General features: G+C 41.9%; 1 protein-coding gene across 1 annotated transcript in view; it reads left to right on the plus strand.

Annotated features, from left to right (window-relative positions):
• Positions 1 to 19,088, plus strand: part of depdc4 (DEP domain containing 4) — a 70,979-nt gene that overhangs the window by 48,357 nt on the left and 3,534 nt on the right. The window contains exons 6-7 of the mRNA XM_072269451.1: positions 7,437 to 7,579; positions 16,481 to 16,606. Of these exons, the coding sequence (XP_072125552.1) occupies positions 7,437 to 7,579; positions 16,481 to 16,606 (269 nt within the window). The remainder of the gene's footprint in view (positions 1 to 7,436; positions 7,580 to 16,480; positions 16,607 to 19,088) is intronic.

The following is a 19,088-nucleotide window of genomic DNA, read 5'->3' on the forward strand; positions in this document are numbered from 1 at the left end:
TCCCTATAATTCAAGTCCTGGCAATATCCATGTAAAATTTCTCTGCACTCTTTCAGTATTGATTTCTTTCAGGTAGGTGACCAAAACTGCACAGAATACTCCAAATTTGGCCTCACCCTTAAACAACTTCGACATAACATCCCATCTCCTGTACTCACTACTTGAGTGTATGGAGGCTAACGTGCCTTCTTACAACACTATCTACCTGTGATGCCACCTTCAAGGAATCATGGATCTGTATTCCCAGATCCCTCTATTCAGCCACATTCCTCAGTGCCCTCCTGCACACCTTGCAAGTCTTGGTTTGTCCTCCAAGTGTAACACCTCACACTTGTGTGCATTAAATTCCATCTGCCATTTTTCAGCCCAGTTTTGCAGTGGGTTCAAATCCCACTGCAAGCTTTGATGATCTTTGATACTCTCCACTACACTCCCAATCTTGGTGTCATCTGCAAATTTGCTGATCCAATTTACCCCATTAACATCCAAAGCATTGATATACTGTGGATGACCAACAGCAGTGGACCCAGCATCATTAGTCACAGGCCTCCAGTTAGAGAGACAACCACCTACTAACATTCTCTGACTTCTCCTGTGAATCCAATGCCAGTGTTATTTACCTTGATTATGGTTCTGAAATATATTAAATGAGGTAGCCTCAACTGTTTCCTTGGACAGAGAATTCCACAGATTCACTCCTCTCCAGGAAAAATACCATTCTCCATCCAAAACCTACTCCAAATCTTGAGGCTAGGTCCCAGAATCTGGGATTGCAGGAAGTGGTTCTGACAGCTCTGGGCATCTTTCTTATGGGCGTGTTGGCATCCCGAGCAGTGCATGGCAAGCTGCTTGATCTGCTGATCTATATCAGGCCACTAGATAGCACTTCAAACCAATGCTTTCATTTTGACCATACCTGGATGTAGCTCCTCCAACACATTACTTCTCATTCTCAATACCCACATAAGGCAAACCCCGTTAAAGCAAGTTTGTTCCGGCAGCGGTAAAAATGGGGGAAATGGAACTTCTGCACATTCTAGCTGTTTTGAGTTGCTATGTCTACCTGAGAAAGTGTAGTGTCTTTTCCCTTTGGATCATCTCTGCCATAAAAGTAAGATTTTCAATCTGCATTAGGGAGAAACGTCAAGAGGACTGTCCTGATTTACAAATTTTTCAGGGATTTCCTTTTCCAAGGGTAAACGGGGCAATCCATCAGCATTTCCATGACTAGTTGTCCTCTTGAATTTGATCTTGTAATTGTGTCCTTCAAGAAACAGAGCTGATCTCTGTATTTGTGCTGCTGCTGTTAGTGGAACACCCTTCTGTGGATTAAAAATGGACACTTGTTGTTAATGATCAGGAATGAGGGTAAACTGTCTCCCATACAAGTACTGGTTGACAGACTCAAGGCCTCTCTGTCAATCTGTGTGTAACTTTTCTCTGCAGTGGTAAGGGATCATGATGCAAAGGCTACAGGGTATTCACTTCCATCACTTAACACGTGACATGACTGCACCTATGCTACAAGGTGAGGCATCACAGGCAAGCTTCAGTGAATGATGTGGATTATAATCTGTGAGTACAGTGTCAGATACCATTTCCTTTGCCTTTTAGAAAACCACCTCACAATGCTTTGTCTATTGCCATTTCTTCCCAATCTGGAGTAATGAGTTTAAGAGGTTGGAGCACAGTAGCCAGATTTCGCAGGAACCTATTTTCATAATTGATAAATCTCAAAGAAGGACCACACTGTAACACGTCCTTTGGCCTTGGACATCCACCACTGATTGAATTTTCTCAGCACACTTATGTAAATCTTGTGCAGCAATGGTGTGACCGCAGTAAGTGATGCTTGGGTTCAAGAATTCACACTTCTTGTATAATGCTCTGAGACCATAATCTTCTGATCTTTCTAACACTGTCTTGAGATTTTTAAAATGTTCCTTGTCATTCTCACTGGTAACTTAATTGCCTGGGCATCCTTGCAACACCTGGTCCATAGCATTCTGCCAAAGTGTAGGTACAGTTGTTACTCCAAAAATAAGCCTGTTATACCAATCAAGCCCTTTGTGAGTGTTTCTGGTGAGAAGCACTTTGGACTCTTCTTCCATCTCCATCTGTAGGTAGGCCTCAGTAAATTCACTTTGCTGAAGTGTTTTCCTCCAGAAAGGTTTGCAAGAATATCCTCTAACCTGGGCAGAGGATATTGATTTACTTTCAGTACTGGATTGATTGTGACCTTAACATCCCACAGATCTCTACAGATTTATCCTCCTTGGCTACTGGGACCACTGGCGTTGCCAATGGAAAAAATTCTTTCAGCCTCCATGCGATCCAGCTCACTGGCTATTTTATCTTGGATTGGATAAGTAACCAGATGGGCTTTGTAAAACTTTGGTGTGGCATTTTCATTTAACACTATTTTACCCTTGATGTGTTAGTTTTCCAATGTTGGATCCGATCTTAGTTGGATATTTGCAGGTTTCCATTCAGTATCTTTGAAATGCTGTTCAGACTCAATTTGTGGAATGACTGAAAAAGCCAAGCCAGTGTCCAATTCTATTTTAATTAATTTGCTGTTCACTTCTGGTGCAAGCTATGTTGCTTGTCAATTGTTAGTTTTCACATGGTAAATCTTAAGGCTATGCAGTCCTGTGTTACCTCATCAATATCAGATTTTTTACCTGACTTTTTAACTTCCCTGTGCACTCCATATATTTTTGTCTGCCCGACATGTTCTTTGTATGTGTCCTACTTTGTTGCATTTTCTGCAAGTTTTGCCATTAAAACTGCATTGGTCTGGTGTTAGTGAGCTCTTGCTATGATGATAACACAATTTGTTTAGCCAGGCAGGTTTCTGTTTATATGATGCTACTTTGTTCACACTCACTTTCATTCCTGACTGCAACTCAATTGCATCTCCGCTGTTTCCATTGATGGAGCAATTTTAACTGCTCTTTTACATGTGAGTTGTGCTTCAGGCAGAAGTATTTTTGAATGCATCATTAAGCCCATCACTTCAATGAACTGACAAAGCTCACACAATTTGTTTTCAATTTAGCCTCATATACTGAAATGGACTCCCCTCCTTTTTGATTCTGCCTGTGAAACTTGAATTGTTCTGCAATCAACAATTGTTACAATTCTAAATGTTCCCAATTACCTTCATGACATCAGCAAAGCTCATTTTGTCTGGTTGGTTGGAGGAGTCAAACTTCTAAGAAAACTTTGTCTTTCCACCCAATGCACTCAGCAAAACTGGCACTTGCTTTTCATTGGCTATTTTATTTGCTTCAAAATGCTGCTCAATTTGCTTAGTATTCATCAACCAGTTATCTCTTTTGCAATCAAACACGTCTATCTCTGATGTCACCAGCTATTTCTGCCTTTTTCAGGTTTATTGTTATTATCACCCAGTACTCACTGTTTATGAACCTGTGAATTTTTTCCACTTTCCATTGCTTTTATAACTCTAATATCTCTCTGTGCTTCTGAAGGGAAAAGAAACGAGTCACACTTGTTTTTAATACTCAACCCTCTCCTCTTGCAAAGAAATATAAACATGCTACATTTCAACAGGTTAGGTTTAAAAATGAAATACACATGCTAACATAACATCGATGACAAGTAATGAATCGGAGGTTGATACCTAACCTAAAATATTACTGCAATATTAAATACACAATCCCCCTCATAGTTCTGAATTCCAGTGAGTCTCAGATGAGGACCCACTTCTGGGGTGGAAGAGACTGCTTGGGAGGTGGGAAGCATGGTGGTGAGTTAGAGAAGAGGTCCAGAAGACACGGAGGAGGTTTGAATCGGGGACTGGGGAGCTCTGGGATCGGGAAATACTGTCTGGAATCTGGGAGACTGGATTCAGGCAGTTAACAGAGGCTGGTAGTAGAAGAATTTGAGCCCAGAGTTTGGATGCCATAATCGGCTAGTCTGGTGGTTGATATCGGAGATCAAAGCCTGAAGGTTGATCGGAATGTGAAGCTTGATAATTGCAGACTGGAGACCTGGAAGCCTGCCCTGGAGTTGGAAGATGGTATGTGGGTTGGTGGGAAGGAGGAAAGCAGCTTGTTTTGCAGTTGTTATTCTGTAATTTATGTTCTGTGTTGTTCTGCCGAGCATTGTGAACTTGACATGTTAGCACTAGAATGTGTGGCGACACTTGCAGGCTGCTCCCAGCACATCCCCAGATGAGTGAGTTGTTAACACAAACAATGTAATTCACTAACAAGAAAATCTGCAGATGCTGGAAATCAGTGATGCACACAAAATGCTGGAGGAGCTCAGCAGACCAGGCAGCATCTATGGAAAAGAGTAAACAGTAGACATTTTGGGCCAAGATGTCGACTGTTTACTCTTTTCCATAGATGCTGCCTGACCTGCTGAGTTACTCCAGCATTTTGTATGTATTACAGCATATTCCACTGTGTTTCAATATATATATGACAATTAAATTTGAATGCTGACAAGCAGAGAGTGCAATTTGCTTCTGATATCACTTATTGTTATTCAGAAACTTGAAAAGAGTAAGCAAGGGGCTTATGAAGTCTGCAAAAAATGCATGTGAGACTGCAGATGCTGTTATCTAGAGCACAAACAAAATGCCGGAGGAACTCAGTGGGGTGGGCAGCTTCTGTTGGTGTTTCAGGATCTTTAGGTATTGACTGTTGTCTCTCATCTTCAGTTTCTGTTTTTTTTTTCTGATGAAGAACTATTTCTACTCGTGTTTCTCCTGTTACCCAGCTAAATTCACTCTTTTCCATCTACTTCGAGCTCCCTCTGTTCTGGAATTTCCAGTCTGGAAGCTCAAGGGAAATGCTGAATCTTGTGGCAAGTTAGAACACATTTACTACACACGCGAGTGCTCAAGGAAGTTGGTATTGGCTGGTTGATGAGTTCTAGTGTTACATAAGATGGAATCCCCTGACGTGTGAGAAACTTCTAGGACAGTCTGATACTCGATACATCTGAAAATGCTGACTCATGCTTTTGCCAGAGTGTCTTGTTTGACCAATTCGTACATGAAACTACCACACCTTTCAGGCAGACATTAAGCAATTGGTTCAAATTAGATTTTATTTAATTAGTCATCTGCATTTTTACACTAACTGAATGCCAGCAAATTGAAACTAGTTTAATTCTGCTGGATGCATGAAATGAATATTCATTACCAAACTAATCACCCTATCATTGCCTTTAGAATGGGACCAGTCCAGTATTGGCAAACATCAGGAAGTTGACAAATGATCTGCATAACATCATTCATTGAAGAAAAATGAGTCTTTATGTGGTTATTTCATGTTCCAAGGGGTTTTAAGCTTGGGAGGAATATTGCCAATAAAATGCACAGTTACAAAAAGTTTATTAAAAATATATATTATTAGCATTTATCATTTAAAAAAAAATTGGTTCCTTAAGGTTATCGGAGCCAGGGGGAGGTAGTGGGGATGTGGTCTCACTACCTTTTTAATGCTCCCAATGGCACGTATCTCAAATAGTCTCTGACTTCACATGTGGCTTAGCTACTAAGCCCACAGGAGAAGGGGAAAAGGCAGGTTACTGGTGCCTTAAAACCGTTCAGTTCGGGCAAATGGGTCTTATCAGCTGTGGTTGGCAGCAAACCTCAGAAAGAAAACTGATCTCAAAGCTCTTTTGTCTTGTGGCTATACACACTTAGGAGAAAGGCTTTGGGAGTAAACCCAGAGGAAGAAGTCTGGAGCTGGAGTCCCTCGGGCATTCCTATATTGAGTTCAACATGACTGGCAGCTCCTATGACACCACTAGTACCAAACTGTATCAGTCTCTGCCATTCCTTTGGATTCATCAGCTGCGTGGGCAACAGCTTGCTTTCCATATCCTACTATCCTGGTTTGCGTGTCACGTAGACAGCTGGGACCCAACGTCCATGGTCGACCCCGACCAATGGAGGGCCTTGGTTTTTTTTTTTATTATGTATTGCACTGTACTGCTGCAGCAAAACAGGAAATTCCACAATATATGCCATTGATATTAAACTTGATTGTGATTCTGAACATGATAATGCAGAGAGCACTCAGTGTCTACACCTGATGAATATTAGTTATGAGTTTCACTGGGGTTGCTTCCTTTGTACTAGAGGAGGCTGAGAGATTTCATCAGGCCAGCTACTCAAAGATGAGGTGACTGGGAAGGATCAATTTCTCCATGAGTAAACTCATCAGTTAAAGGTTGGAAAAATTGATGGAAGAGGAAACAAGAAATCTTTTCAGCTGGTGTGACAGTATTTCAGAGTTCATTGCCTGAAAGCATGATGGAGACGAGTTTTCATTGCATTTAAAATGTTCCTGGATGATCACTCAATAGACTGACCTGCACGTTAATGGTCAATGAGCCAAGAATTGGAAATTATCTAGAAGCTGTCTTGTTGGTCAACTATGCAAGGAGCCCAATACCTTCAACAGGAGTTTAGTGAGACCCTCTCACTGTTCACCATCTGTGATCTCTGCCGCTTTCTGACTCTTCATTTTCCCCCTTCCTTTTCAATCCTGATGAAGGGTTTTGGCCTGAAGTGTCGACTATTTATTCGTTTCCATAGATGCTGTCTGACCTGTTGAATTCCTCCAGCAATTTCTGTGTGTTACTCTGGATTTCCAGCATCTGCAGAATCTCTTGTGTTTGAGCCCAATGCCCACTTGCCTTGTTTTACCTTGTATAAAAAGAGATAGAGCTGAGCTTTATTTCTTACATGTACCTCTAAATATGCAGTGAAATGTGTCATTTGTGCTGATGATTAAGATGTTGTGGGACAGGTGTCTGGCATGTTTCTGGCACCAACGTAGCATGCCCACAATTTACTAACCCTAAACCATATGCCTTTGGAATGTGGGAGGAATCTGGAGTACCCAGAGGAAGCCCACATGGTCGCATTAAGAACATACACACTCCTTAGAGACAGCGGTGGGAATTGAACCCGATCGTACGGTGTTATGCTATCTGCTATGCTACCGTGCCACATGCATGCATTTAGTTGATATAATATTTAGATAAATATAATGTTTCGACTGAGAGCTCTTAAACTAACAGTTTCTTATACAGTGAAACTCTAAACTATCCAGTGAATAATATCGATTAGTGCCAACCTGTCCAGGAAAAATTGCGACAGAAGCATTTATGGGCAGCATGTTAGTGTTTTGCTATCGTAGCGCCAGTGATCTGAGTTCAATTCTGCTGTCATCTATAAGGAGTTTGTGTATTCTCCCCATGACAGTGTGGGTTTCCTCCAAATGCTCCAGTTTCCTCCCACATTTCAGAAACGTATGGGTTAGTAGGTTAATTTTGACATAGTTGTAGTTGGACGGTGTGGGCTCTGTCGGGTTGAAAGGGTCTGTTACTGTATCTGAAAATAAAATAAACATAGCATTTTTTTGTTGTAACAATTCCTACAGAGAATGGAAAGACTGGACAAGCACTGGAGGCTGCTCAGCTGTGCGTTCGATTGTTGGAGCCAATTTGGAGAGAGGAATTGCACAGGCTGTTGTCTTTTATGGCTGTTGCAGCTTGCCCTGGTACCTACAGACTACAGAAGCAGGTCTGTCACATTTTGGGAACTACTGAAAGCACCTGTGGCAACATCAAGGCAAAAAACACGTACCATATATAGCACCCAAGTAGGCCCTTTTTGTTCATCACTTCCACACTAAATATGGCACCCATCGATATTAAATCAGCCATGAGCAGACTCAATGGACCGAAGGGCTCAATTCTGCCCCTTTGTTCTATTTACTTATTTAATCTATTTATCTATCTGCTTGTCTGTCTTGTCTATCCAGAGATATAGCACAGTATCAGGCTCTTCCAGCCCAACGAGCCTGTGCTGCCCAATTACACCCATGGGACCAAATAACCAACTAACCCATGTGTCTTTGGAATGTGGGAGAAAACTGGAGCACCCTGGAAACCCATGCAGTCGTAGGGAGAGCATACAAACTCCTTACGGACAGCGACATAATCAAACTTGTGTTGCTGGCGCTGTAATAGCGTTATGCCAACCACTACACTACAGTTATGGACTTATTAAATCCGTTAACCTACATTAGGTCAATAGCCTTCTTTTCTTTGCTCACTCAAATGCTTGTCATGATGCTTAAATGTTGTGAGAGTATCTTCCTCCTCCTTCTCAGGCAGTGTGTTCCCCTTCAGATTCTCTAAATTTTCTATCCCTCATCTTAAACCTATGGAGATACAAGAGATTCTGCAGATGCTGGACACCTGGAGCAACAATGCTGGAAGAACATAGCAGGTCAGGCAGAATTCTTCTTAAATCCATCGCCCCTTTTTACTGGGGCAAAGGCCACCAACAGCAACTTGCTAGAATCCTCCGTCCTAGGCCAGTCTTTTGTTTTTCAAGGTATTACCCATCGAAGATCCTTCCTTTCCCAGGAGCATCTTTGGAGCTCCTGTTGGTGTTTCTGAAGCTCTGGGTTTTTACGGGATGGGGTTGCTCGCCCCATGCTCATCCCTCCTCCTTTCTCAGCCAGGCGTGGGACTGTCCTTGTGGAGTTTCAGGCAGAATTGGTGGAAGGAAACAGACTGTCAATCTTTTTGGGTTGAGATCTTGAATCAGGACTAGAAAGAAGGGGGGGAGATGCCCAGTATGAAGAGGTGGGGGGGCAGAGGGGGAAGGAGTGGAACAAGATAATGCTGCAACTCCCTGGTCAGACCACACGTGGAGTATTGTGTTCAGTTCTGGTCACATTATTATAGGAAGGATGTGGAAGCTTTAGATATGGCATGGAAGAGATTTGCCAGGATGCTCCCTGGATTAGAGAGTATGTCTATGAGGATAGGTTGAGCAAGCTAGGTTTTTCTTTCTGGAGTGAAGGAGGATGAAAGATGACTTCATAGGAGCACAAGATTGATAAGAGGACAGCCAGAGACTTTTGCCCAGGCCAGAAATGACTAATACTAGGGACATAATTTTAAGGTAATTGGAGGGAAATTTAGGGTGGTGGGGGAGGTTGGTATGAGAGAGGTAGGTTTTCTAAACAGTGGTGGGTGTGTGGACCACCCTGCCAGGACCGTTGCTGCAGGCAATACATTAGGGACATTTAAGAGATTCTTTGATAAGCACAAGTGAGGAAGAAGGGTTAGAGGGACCTTGGAGTAGGGCAAAGAGTCAGTACAATATTTTAGGTCAAAGGGGCTGTGATGTTCAATGTTCTATGAGCTGCTGGATGATAGGTAAAGTGGTAATTAGGTGGGAATTGGGGAAGTCTGGGAATGACGTAAGAAATTGCGCGGTGGAAGTGACAAGAACTGAAGAAGGTGGTACCTAATGGTGGATCACAGGATAAAGGGATGAAGGAGAGGGAGCTAACTGGAAAGCGAATATGTTGGTAATGGACAGATGAAAATGGTGGGGATGGGAATTAGAAGGAGTATAAAGGCTGGATAATAAAGGAGGGGAATGGAGTTGTTACCAGAAGTTAGAGAAATCAATATTCATTCTGTCAGGTTGGAGTCTCCCAAGGCAGAATATGAGGTACCGTTCTTCTAATCTGAGTCTGGCCTTAATATGCAGTAGAAGGGGCTGTGGACCAATGTGTTGTGGGAATAGGAAGCGTAATTTAAATGGTTGGCCACTAGGAGGTCTTGATCTAGGCAGTAGGAGCAAAGATGCTTGATGAAGCAATCCCACAATCTTGTCAGGTCTGGTTGATGTAGTGGCCACACTGGGAGCACCAGGGGCAATAAATGAGAACGATGAAGTCATGAACTGCCTCAGCCAGAAGGAATGTATTGGGCTGTGAGTGGTGGTGGTGATGGAGGAGATGTAGGGGCAGGTGTTGTACTTGTCACGTTCTCAGACATAAGTAAATACCTGGAGGGGGATTGGTGGGGAAGGACAAGCAGGTTTCTTGTGTTACATACATCACTGGGAGTCTCTTGTTAACTATTTTCTCAGTTGCCTGAACATTTGAAAAATCCTTCAGAAAAAAAGTATTTCCTCTATATAAAAAAAATTCAAAATGCTGGAGGAACTCAACAGTTCAGGCAGCATCTATTGAAATGAATAAACAGCGGATGTTTTTGCCAAGACTGTTCCTGAAAATGAGTCTTGGCTGGAAATGTCAATTGTTTATTCCTGTCCCTAGATGCTGCCTGGCCTGCTGAGTTCCTCCAGCATTTTGTGTGTGTTGCTCTGGATTTCCAGCATCTGCAGAATCTCTTGTCTTATATATTAAAAAAATTCGATGAAAGTTAGTTTGACAACCCCAGGGGCTTGAGAAAAACACTGCTCACGATGATCAGCTAAAAACTAAATGACATTATTTTCTGAAACCTGAATGTTTTTGTTTTGAATCTTGTGTGAAATTAGCTCGTATTGGCAAACTCCACAAACTGTTTTTAAACTGATTGAATAGAAAGGACTTGAAATTATGCAAACGTCATTCACAACCCAGGAACATTCTGCACCACTTTGTAACCAATAAAGTACTTTGCCCTTTAAGATATCAGGGAGGAAACGCAGCAGCTATTTTTTTCAATGCAAGCTGCTATAAACAGTGTCAGGATAAATCGGATTGTTTTGGTGGTAAATAAGGGATTAATATGGACCACTCATTGGGAAGATTTTCCGTACTGTTAAACTTCGTCCCTGTGGGATATTTTAAGCTGGGCAATATCCTCCTGCCTTCTCCCCATAACCTTTGACACTCTTACTAATCAAGAACCTATCAACCTCTGCTTTGAATATTTCCAATGCCTTGAATTCTAAAAGGACATTGTTCTTTTCTGACTCTGTGCCTTCTGATTCTAGATCCACTCTTCCCCCGCCTCCTCCCACCCACTATAGAAAACATTCTCTCCATATCCAATCTATTTTGGCCTTCCAATATTTGATAAGTTTCAATGTGATTTTTTCCCCCCCTTATTCTTCTAAATTCCAGTGAGCACAGGCTTGGCCATCATATAATCCCCTATGATTACTTTAACCCTTCATTGTCACAGGCGGCTGTGGAGGCCAAATGAATATATAGACAAATAGATGATAGATAGACATATTCCAAAGACATGCAGCTTAGTAAGGATTAGTAAATTGTGAGCATGCTGGAAACATGGCCACAGTTGGGGGCTGCCCCTAGTCATTGGCATTTCACTGTATGTTTTGGTGGTCACGTGACAAATAAAGCTAAGTCTTAAGCCTCACCTGAGAAGACAGTCAGGACCTTGTGGTTTAACACTTCAGCCAAAATGTGATGCTTTGACAGTTTATTACTCTGTACCCACATTGGTGCTTTCAGGAAGGTTAACTAGAATGGAAGGGTTGAAATCCTTCAGGTTATGCAAGGGCAGAGAAAGTTTTAAGTTAGTGAATTTTTAAAGTGGTAAATTGATGTGTGTACCAAAGTACAGTGCAAATCTAGTCTGGCTTCTGTTCATGTAGATCAAGTCATTACAATAGTACATGACGTAAGATTAGCTTTGTCACGTTGTGTTGAAACGCGTCTTTAGTGTCAATAACCAACGCTGTCTGAGGATGTACTTGGGAGCAGGCCACAAGTGTCGCCATGCTTCCAGCTCCAATATAGCATGCTCACAGCTTACTACGCTTACATCTTTAGAATGTAGGAGGAAACCGGAACCCCAGTGGGCATGGGGAGAACCAACAAACTCCAAACAGAGAGCGGTACTAGAATGTTACCTGGGTTTCATCACCTAAGTTACAGAGAAAGGTTGAACTAGCTAGTTAGGTCTTTATTCTTTGGAGCGTAGAAGGCTGAGGGGGGACTTGATAGAGGTGTTTAAAATTATGAGGGAATTGAGGCAGGTTCAATGTTGTCATTTAAAGTTAAGTTGGATAGCTATATGGACAGGAAAGGAATGGAGAGTTATGGGCTGAGTGCAGGTCGGTGGGACTAGGTGAGAGTAAGAGTTCGGCACGGACTAGAAGGGCCGAGATGGCCTGTTTCCGTGCTGTAATTGTTATATTGTTATATGACAGGAATTGAACTTGGGTCACTGGCACTGTAGTAGTGTTACGCTAACTACATTACTGTACATTGAGGTAGTGCAAGGGAAAACAGTGTACAATAAAGTGTCGCAGTTACAGAAAGTGCAGAAGCAGATTTAAAATAACATTTTTAGTAATCTTGAGAAGCATATAATTTGGATTTAAGAGTGGAATAATTAGAGATGATGTGTGGATCTGTAGAGAGCAGCTTGCAATGAATTTGTCTGTTTCATTAGAGCTTCCTTGTAGGGCCTGAGGGAGTATAGAGGAATACACGTAACTGTTCATGGATCCCTGAAGGTCGATCACAGGGAATGTGGTGGTGAAACCTGCATTCCTTAGGTCAGAGGATCTATCCTGGATCCAATACATTGATGCAGTCAGGAAGACGGCATGCTAGTAACTATTTTGTTCTGAGAAGATTTGCTATATCAGCAAAGACTTAGAAATTTCTATTGGATGAATAGTGGAAAGCATTCTCACTGATTGTATTATTGCCTACTGTGAAGGCTCAAGTGCAAGAGGCTACAGAGGGTTGTAGACATGGCTAGTTCCATCATGGGCACAGCCCTCTCCACCATTGAGGACATCCTCAAGAGACAGTGCCTCAAGAAAGTGGCATCTATCACAAATGATCCTCATCATTCAGGAACATACCTGCTTCTCGTTACTACCATTGGGGAGAAGGTACAGGAGTCTGCAGATCCTCACTCAGTGATTTAGTAACAGCTTCTTCCCTCCACCATAAGATGTTTGAATGGTCCATTAACACTGCCTGGTTGATCCTTGCACTGTATTTATTTTGAAATTTTTAGTAGTTTTATATCTGTGCGTTGCACTGCTGCTGCAAAACAACAAGCTTCAGAATCAGGTTTAATATCACCAGCATATGTCGTGAAATTTATTTCATGTTATATAGGGGGAATGTCGACTCAGACCATGCGAGGCCTGCATCGGGCATTTTCATGCCTTACAAGGCGCAGATTAGAAGTCTGTGTGGGGCGCCACTCCTCGCACAGACTAGAGCAATGTGTGATTAAGTGCCTTGTTCAAGGACACAAACACGCTGCCACAGCTGAGGCTCAAACTAGTGACCTTCAAATCACTAGACGAATGCCTTAACCACTTGGCCACTTGCCCAACACTACGTTATATAAGTCAGTGATAAACTAGGTTCTAATCCTTAATACAGTGAATTCCAGTTAATTGGGACAGATTGGGACCAGCACATTTTGGTCCAGTTAAGCAGCTGCCCAATTGGCTAAATCCCTCTTCACCATTTCCCATCCTCTTGTCCCTCTCTCATGTTATCTCCTTGCCTACCCATCACCTCCCTCTGGTGCTCCACCCTTCTTCCCTCCCCCCCTTTTTCTTTCTTCCATGGCCTTCTCTCTTTCACCAATTAACTTCCTAGCTCTTTGTTTCATCCCTCCCCCTCCAAGTTTCACCTATCATCTGGTGTTTTTCTCTCTCCCCTCCCCCCACCTTTCAAAGCTATTCCTCAGCTTTTTTCTTCAGTCCTGCTGAAGGGTTTCGACTCAAAACATCGACTGTACTTTTTTTAGATGCTGCCTGGCCTGCTGAGTTCCTCCAGCATTCTGTGTGTGTTGCTCGGATTTCCAGTGTCTGCGGATTTTCTCTTGTCTACCTTTTTGCATATTGACTTTGAAACTATTGGCATTATGATCACTAGATGCTAAGTGTTCCCCTACACAAACTTCTGTCACCTGCCTGTCTCATTCTATAATAGCAGATCAAGTATTGCACACTCTCTCGTTGGGAATTCTGTGCACTGGTTAATGAAACTTTCCTGAACGCATTTGACAAACTCTATGCCATCTAGTCCTTTTATAGTATGGGAGTCCCAGTCAATATGTGGAAATTTAAAATCATCTTTGTACTATAAAAATCTCATGTTTCTTGCAACAGTCTGCGATCTCTCTACAAATTTGTTCCTCTAAATCCCTTGGACTGTTGGGTGGTGTGTAATCTTGCTCCATTAATGCGATCATACCTTTCTTATTACTCAGTTCCTCCCATAACGCCTCACTAGATTAGCTCCTGACTAAGCACTGCCGTGACATTTTCCTTGACCGGTAATACCAACCCCTTCTCCTTTAATACCTCTTGCTCTGTTCACAAAGCAAACATTTTGCTGATGAACATAGCCCAGGCACAATTACTTCTATTCATTCCATCTGAGGAAGTGCCTAACACAAGTTCACTCAGTATTGTAAATGGAGCTGAGATTATCATTTCTCTGTGTGGAGGGAAACCGTACCACTATATTAGACATCCAAGTGCAATAGCATGTGTTAATCACAGAGTGTTCTTGTGTAAATGAAATGTTATCTTACATAGTTACTGGATGAATGTGCCCACTGTAACTTTATTCCTTGAGGAATTTGCTATTGTTAGCTTTCTGTAGGTGGTAGATGGGTTGAAGAGAAGTTGTTCCTCTTTTCAGATCTATGCTAACATACACCGACAATTCAGAATGATCTCGGTGTGTATCATAAGACATGAGAGCTGAATTTGGCTGTACAGCCCATCAAGTCTGCCCTGCCATTCCATGACTGATTTATTATCCCTCTCAACCCTGTTTTCACGTTTTCTCCCCACAACCTTTGATGCCCTTACTAATCAAGAACCTATCAATCTCCACTTTAAATATACCCAATGATTTGGCCTCCACAACTCTGTGGCAATGCGTTCCACAGATTCACCACCCTATAGCTACAGAAATTCCCCCCATCTCTGTTCTGAAGGGTCATCTTCATATCCTGAGGCTGTGCCCTCTGATCCTAAGCTCTCCCACTATTAGAAATATCCTCTCCATGTTCACTCTGCCCAGACCTTTCAATATTCAGTAGTTTTTAAGGAGAACCCCTTCATCCTCCTAAAGTGCAGCATGTATAGGCAGACCCATCAAACGCTCTTCATATATTCTCACTCTTCATAATTCTCGTATCCACCTCTGGACCCTTTCCAATGCTAGCATATCATTTCTTAGAAAGGGGGCCCAAAACTGCTCTCAATATTCCAGGTGTAGTCTGACCAATGCTTAAAAAAGTAAGCCTCAACTTTGAACCCCTCTGTGAGCAATGGATAGATATTTTATTAATCCCAAAGGAAATTGCAGTCACAGTAGCATTATAAGTGCACAGATATAAATATTAGAAGAGAAGTAAAAAGAATTTTTTTTTAAGGTTGCACCATCAGTCTAACAGGAGAGGGTCGTCACTCCCCTATCTATATCTTGGCTCATTATAGGGCTTAATGGCCCAGGCTAAGAATGACCTCATATAGCACACTTTGGAGCAGCACAATTGGCTTAGTCTATCACTAAAAGTGCTTCTCTGTTCAGCCAAGGTGGCATGCAGAGGGTAAGAAACATTGTCCAGAATTGCCAGGGTTTTCCGTAGGATCTTTTGTTCTACCACAGCCTCCAGTGTGTCCAGTTTTGTGCCACCTTATATCTTTTACTTTGAGTATCTTCCCTGATGTCCGGATGAATAACCCTCAGCTTTTCGTAACAATTTGATTCAATAGCAGAATAGTTTAGTGGAAAAGAAGGGTGTTCTCCTAAGTTTCCCAGATAATATTTATCCCTCAATGGGTATCATTAAATGCATGATCTGTTTGTTAATGCACAGTTGCTTGTGGCAGCTTACTGTCAGCAAGCTGAATCAGGTTTATTATCACTGATATACGACAATGAAATTTGTTTTGCGGCAGCAGCACAATGCAAGACATAAAATTACCATAAATTGCAAAAGCAAGCAGTGCAGATACAAAAGGAGTGATGAAGACCAGTCAGAAATCTGGTGGCAGAGGGAAAGAAGTTGTTTCTGAATCATGGAATATGAGTCTTCAGGCTCCTGTACATTCTCCCCTCTGGCAGTAATGAGAAGGGGGTGTGTCCTGGAATGTGAGGGCGATGGCGAGAATTGAAATCTGGTTGCCCTTGCAGCTGTAGGCACAGACACTTCTTTCACTGAGAAACACATTGGATGTGCATAAATTCAAGTTTCTTTATTCTGTCACTGTATAGATGTTCTTATTGTCAATTGGATCAGAGAGAGCGTTAATTGTCTCATGTACCTCAAAACACGGTGAAGTGTGTTGTTTGTGTCAATGACCAACATCATCTGCTAGGGCCAACCACAGTTCTGGCACAATTACAACACTTTACAACACATTAACCCGAAATGTACATCTCTGGAATGAGTGAGGAAACCTACATGGTCATGAGACCTTACAATCTCCTTACAGACAGTGGTAGGAATTGAACCCTGATTCTACAGCTGCCACTGTAAAACATTTATGCTAACTGCTGTGCTACCATTCTGTCCCTGTGAACAATGTTCATTGATTAACGTTGTACCTGTAAGACTTAACCAAACTAGTACCATTGTGAATTTGATTTTCACCTGCACTTTATCACTGAATATTTGTGTTTTTTTTTAAATAAAGAATACCAACAGGACTGTGGTGATGAAAACATTTGCCAAAGCTATTGTGCAAAGCAAGTCTCTGTCAAAGTCCCAGACTGAGGATCTGGCCTTGTTCCTAATGGATAACCACGCTGAGGTGTTCAAGGTACACTTTTGATGAGAAAAGTTGGTGGCTCATTTAATAAAGATATTTAGATGTTATTGTTATTCTCTGCCCAGTGTTTGCAGTTGGCCGACAAAGCTATATAAAAGAGATGGGACTTCTGTGCCGTTGGGAAGCAAGAGTCTGAGTTGAGTGTGGGACACCAAAATTTCAAAATTATTTCTCCCAAATTTTGGAGAATTTAATGCATCAACTAGGCCAGCCAAGTTGGTTCCAACCTAAAATTTTCACCAAAGGTTCATAGTCAACTTATTCCTTCTCAGCCACTTTGAAGAGTTTTCGATGGCATAGTGAACAGTAGGGCACTGAGGAGAGTAGCAGAATAAAGGGATCTGGGAATACTGATCCATAATTCCTTGAAAATGGTGTCACAGGTAGATGGGGTTGTAAAGAAAGCTTTTTAACACATTGGCCTTAATAAATCAGAATATTGAGTCCAGGAATTGGGATGTTATATCGAAGTTGCATAAGACATTGGTGAGGCCAAATTTGGAGTATTCTGTGTAGATTTGGTCACCTATAGTCAGGAAAGATATCAGTAAGGTTGAAAAAGTACGGAGAAAATGTACGAGGATGCTATTGAAACTCGAGGAGCTGAGTTGCAGGGAAAAGTTGAATAGGTTAGGACTTTCTTCCCTGGAGCGTAAGAGAATGAGAGAGATTTGATAGAGGTACACAAAATTATGAGGGGTACAGGGTAAATGGAAGCAGGTTTCTTGCACTGAGGATGAGCGAGACTGGAACTAGAGAAAATAGAAGTGGTAGATGTGGGTTCAATTTCAACATTTAAGAGAAGTTTGGATAGGTAGTGGATGGGAAGGGGTATAGACGGCTCTGGTCTAGGTGTGAGGTGATGGGATTATGCAGAATATCAATATGACATGGATTAGAGGGGCTGAAGGGCTTGTTTTTGCGCTGTAGCACTTTATGACTGTAGTTCTCAGGTGCCTGTCCTTCATTGTCCATTTCAGTAACTCATGGCCTCTGTTCTTAACTGACCTTTCCAGTTTGAGCTTGATCATCTCCAACATCAGCTTCTTTTTGCATCATAGAGTATATGCAACTAATACAAATATATTTATTACCGCATGATGTTTGTCTACATTTTAAACCAAATTTAGTATTTTTTTTCTAAGTGAAATATACAAGTTTTGATGGTCTCAGAATGTTCACTCAAAAACCTGATAGAGGTGTTTAAGATGATGAGAGGCATTGATCATGTGGATAGTCAGAGGCTTTTTCCCAGGGCTGAAATGGCTAGCACGAGAGGGCACAGTTTTAAGGTGCTTGGAAGTAGGTACAGAGGAGATATCGGATAAGTTTTTACTCAGAGAGTGGTGAGTGTGTGGAATGGGCTGCCGCTGACGGTGGAGGAGGTGGATATGATAGGGTCTTTTAAGAGACACCTGGACAGATATATAGAGCTCAGAAAAATAGAGGGCTATGGGTAACCCTAAGTAATTTCTCAAGTAAGGACATGTTCGGCACAGCTTTGTGGGCCGAAGGGCCTGTATTGTGCTGTAGGTTTTCTATCTTTCTACAAGATTGATACTCCAGTGTGGTGTCAAGGACAAGTTTCACTGTGTGATGGGTGGAAACAGAATTGCTATATTATGGTCACATATACTGAGATACAGTGAAAAGTGTCTTATGGACAAGATATTAACAAGGGCCCTGTTATTCTTCAGAGGAATGGAAGACGACTTGTCTCGGTGTTAGAGGTTTGAGTATGTGCAAAGGTGGGAGGGAGGGAAGAACAGGATTTGTTTCAATGTTGTTGCTTTGTTGCTTGTGTTCTGTTTTATTGTGATCTGTGTTCTGCTGAGCCTGGTGGGTATACTATTTTGGCACCAGAATGTATAGCAATGCATTCATCACATCCATCAGTATGTTGGTTGTTTACCCAAACAACGTATTTCACTAATATGTCAATGTGATAAATAAATGTGACTCTCATCTGATGTAAAGATGTAATTAGAATTGGTTTATTATTGTCACATAGCAAAAAAAAGTCATTTCGATAAGATGTTATGAAGAGCCCTTTTTATTTTTTCCAATGGAATTGAAATAATGTTGTGCTGTTCCGAAGGAAACTACGAGAATTATCACTGGTCAATATTTATCCCTCTGATTAACATCACTAATTTGCACATTACGACTTTGATGTTTGAAGGGCCTTGCTCTGTGGGAATTGGTTCCTTTGTTTGGTAGTCTAGTGGTTAGAGTAAGGCAATTATAGTGCCATCTGTAAGAATAGGGTTGAATTCCGCCCACAGTCTGTAAGGAGTTTGTATATTCTCCCTGTGACCGCGTCAGCTTCCTCCCACATTCCTAAGACATGCGGTCAGGTTTAGTGAGTGTGAGCATGTTACATTGGCGCTGGATTCAGGTTTAGTGAGTGTGGGCATGTTACATTGGCGCTGGATTCAGGTTTAGTGAGTGTGGGCGTGTTACATTGGCGTTG

The sequence above is a fragment of the Mobula birostris genome, chromosome 9 (genome assembly GCF_030028105.1).
Source record: "Mobula birostris isolate sMobBir1 chromosome 9, sMobBir1.hap1, whole genome shotgun sequence".
NCBI lineage: Eukaryota > Metazoa > Chordata > Chondrichthyes > Myliobatiformes > Myliobatidae > Mobula > Mobula birostris.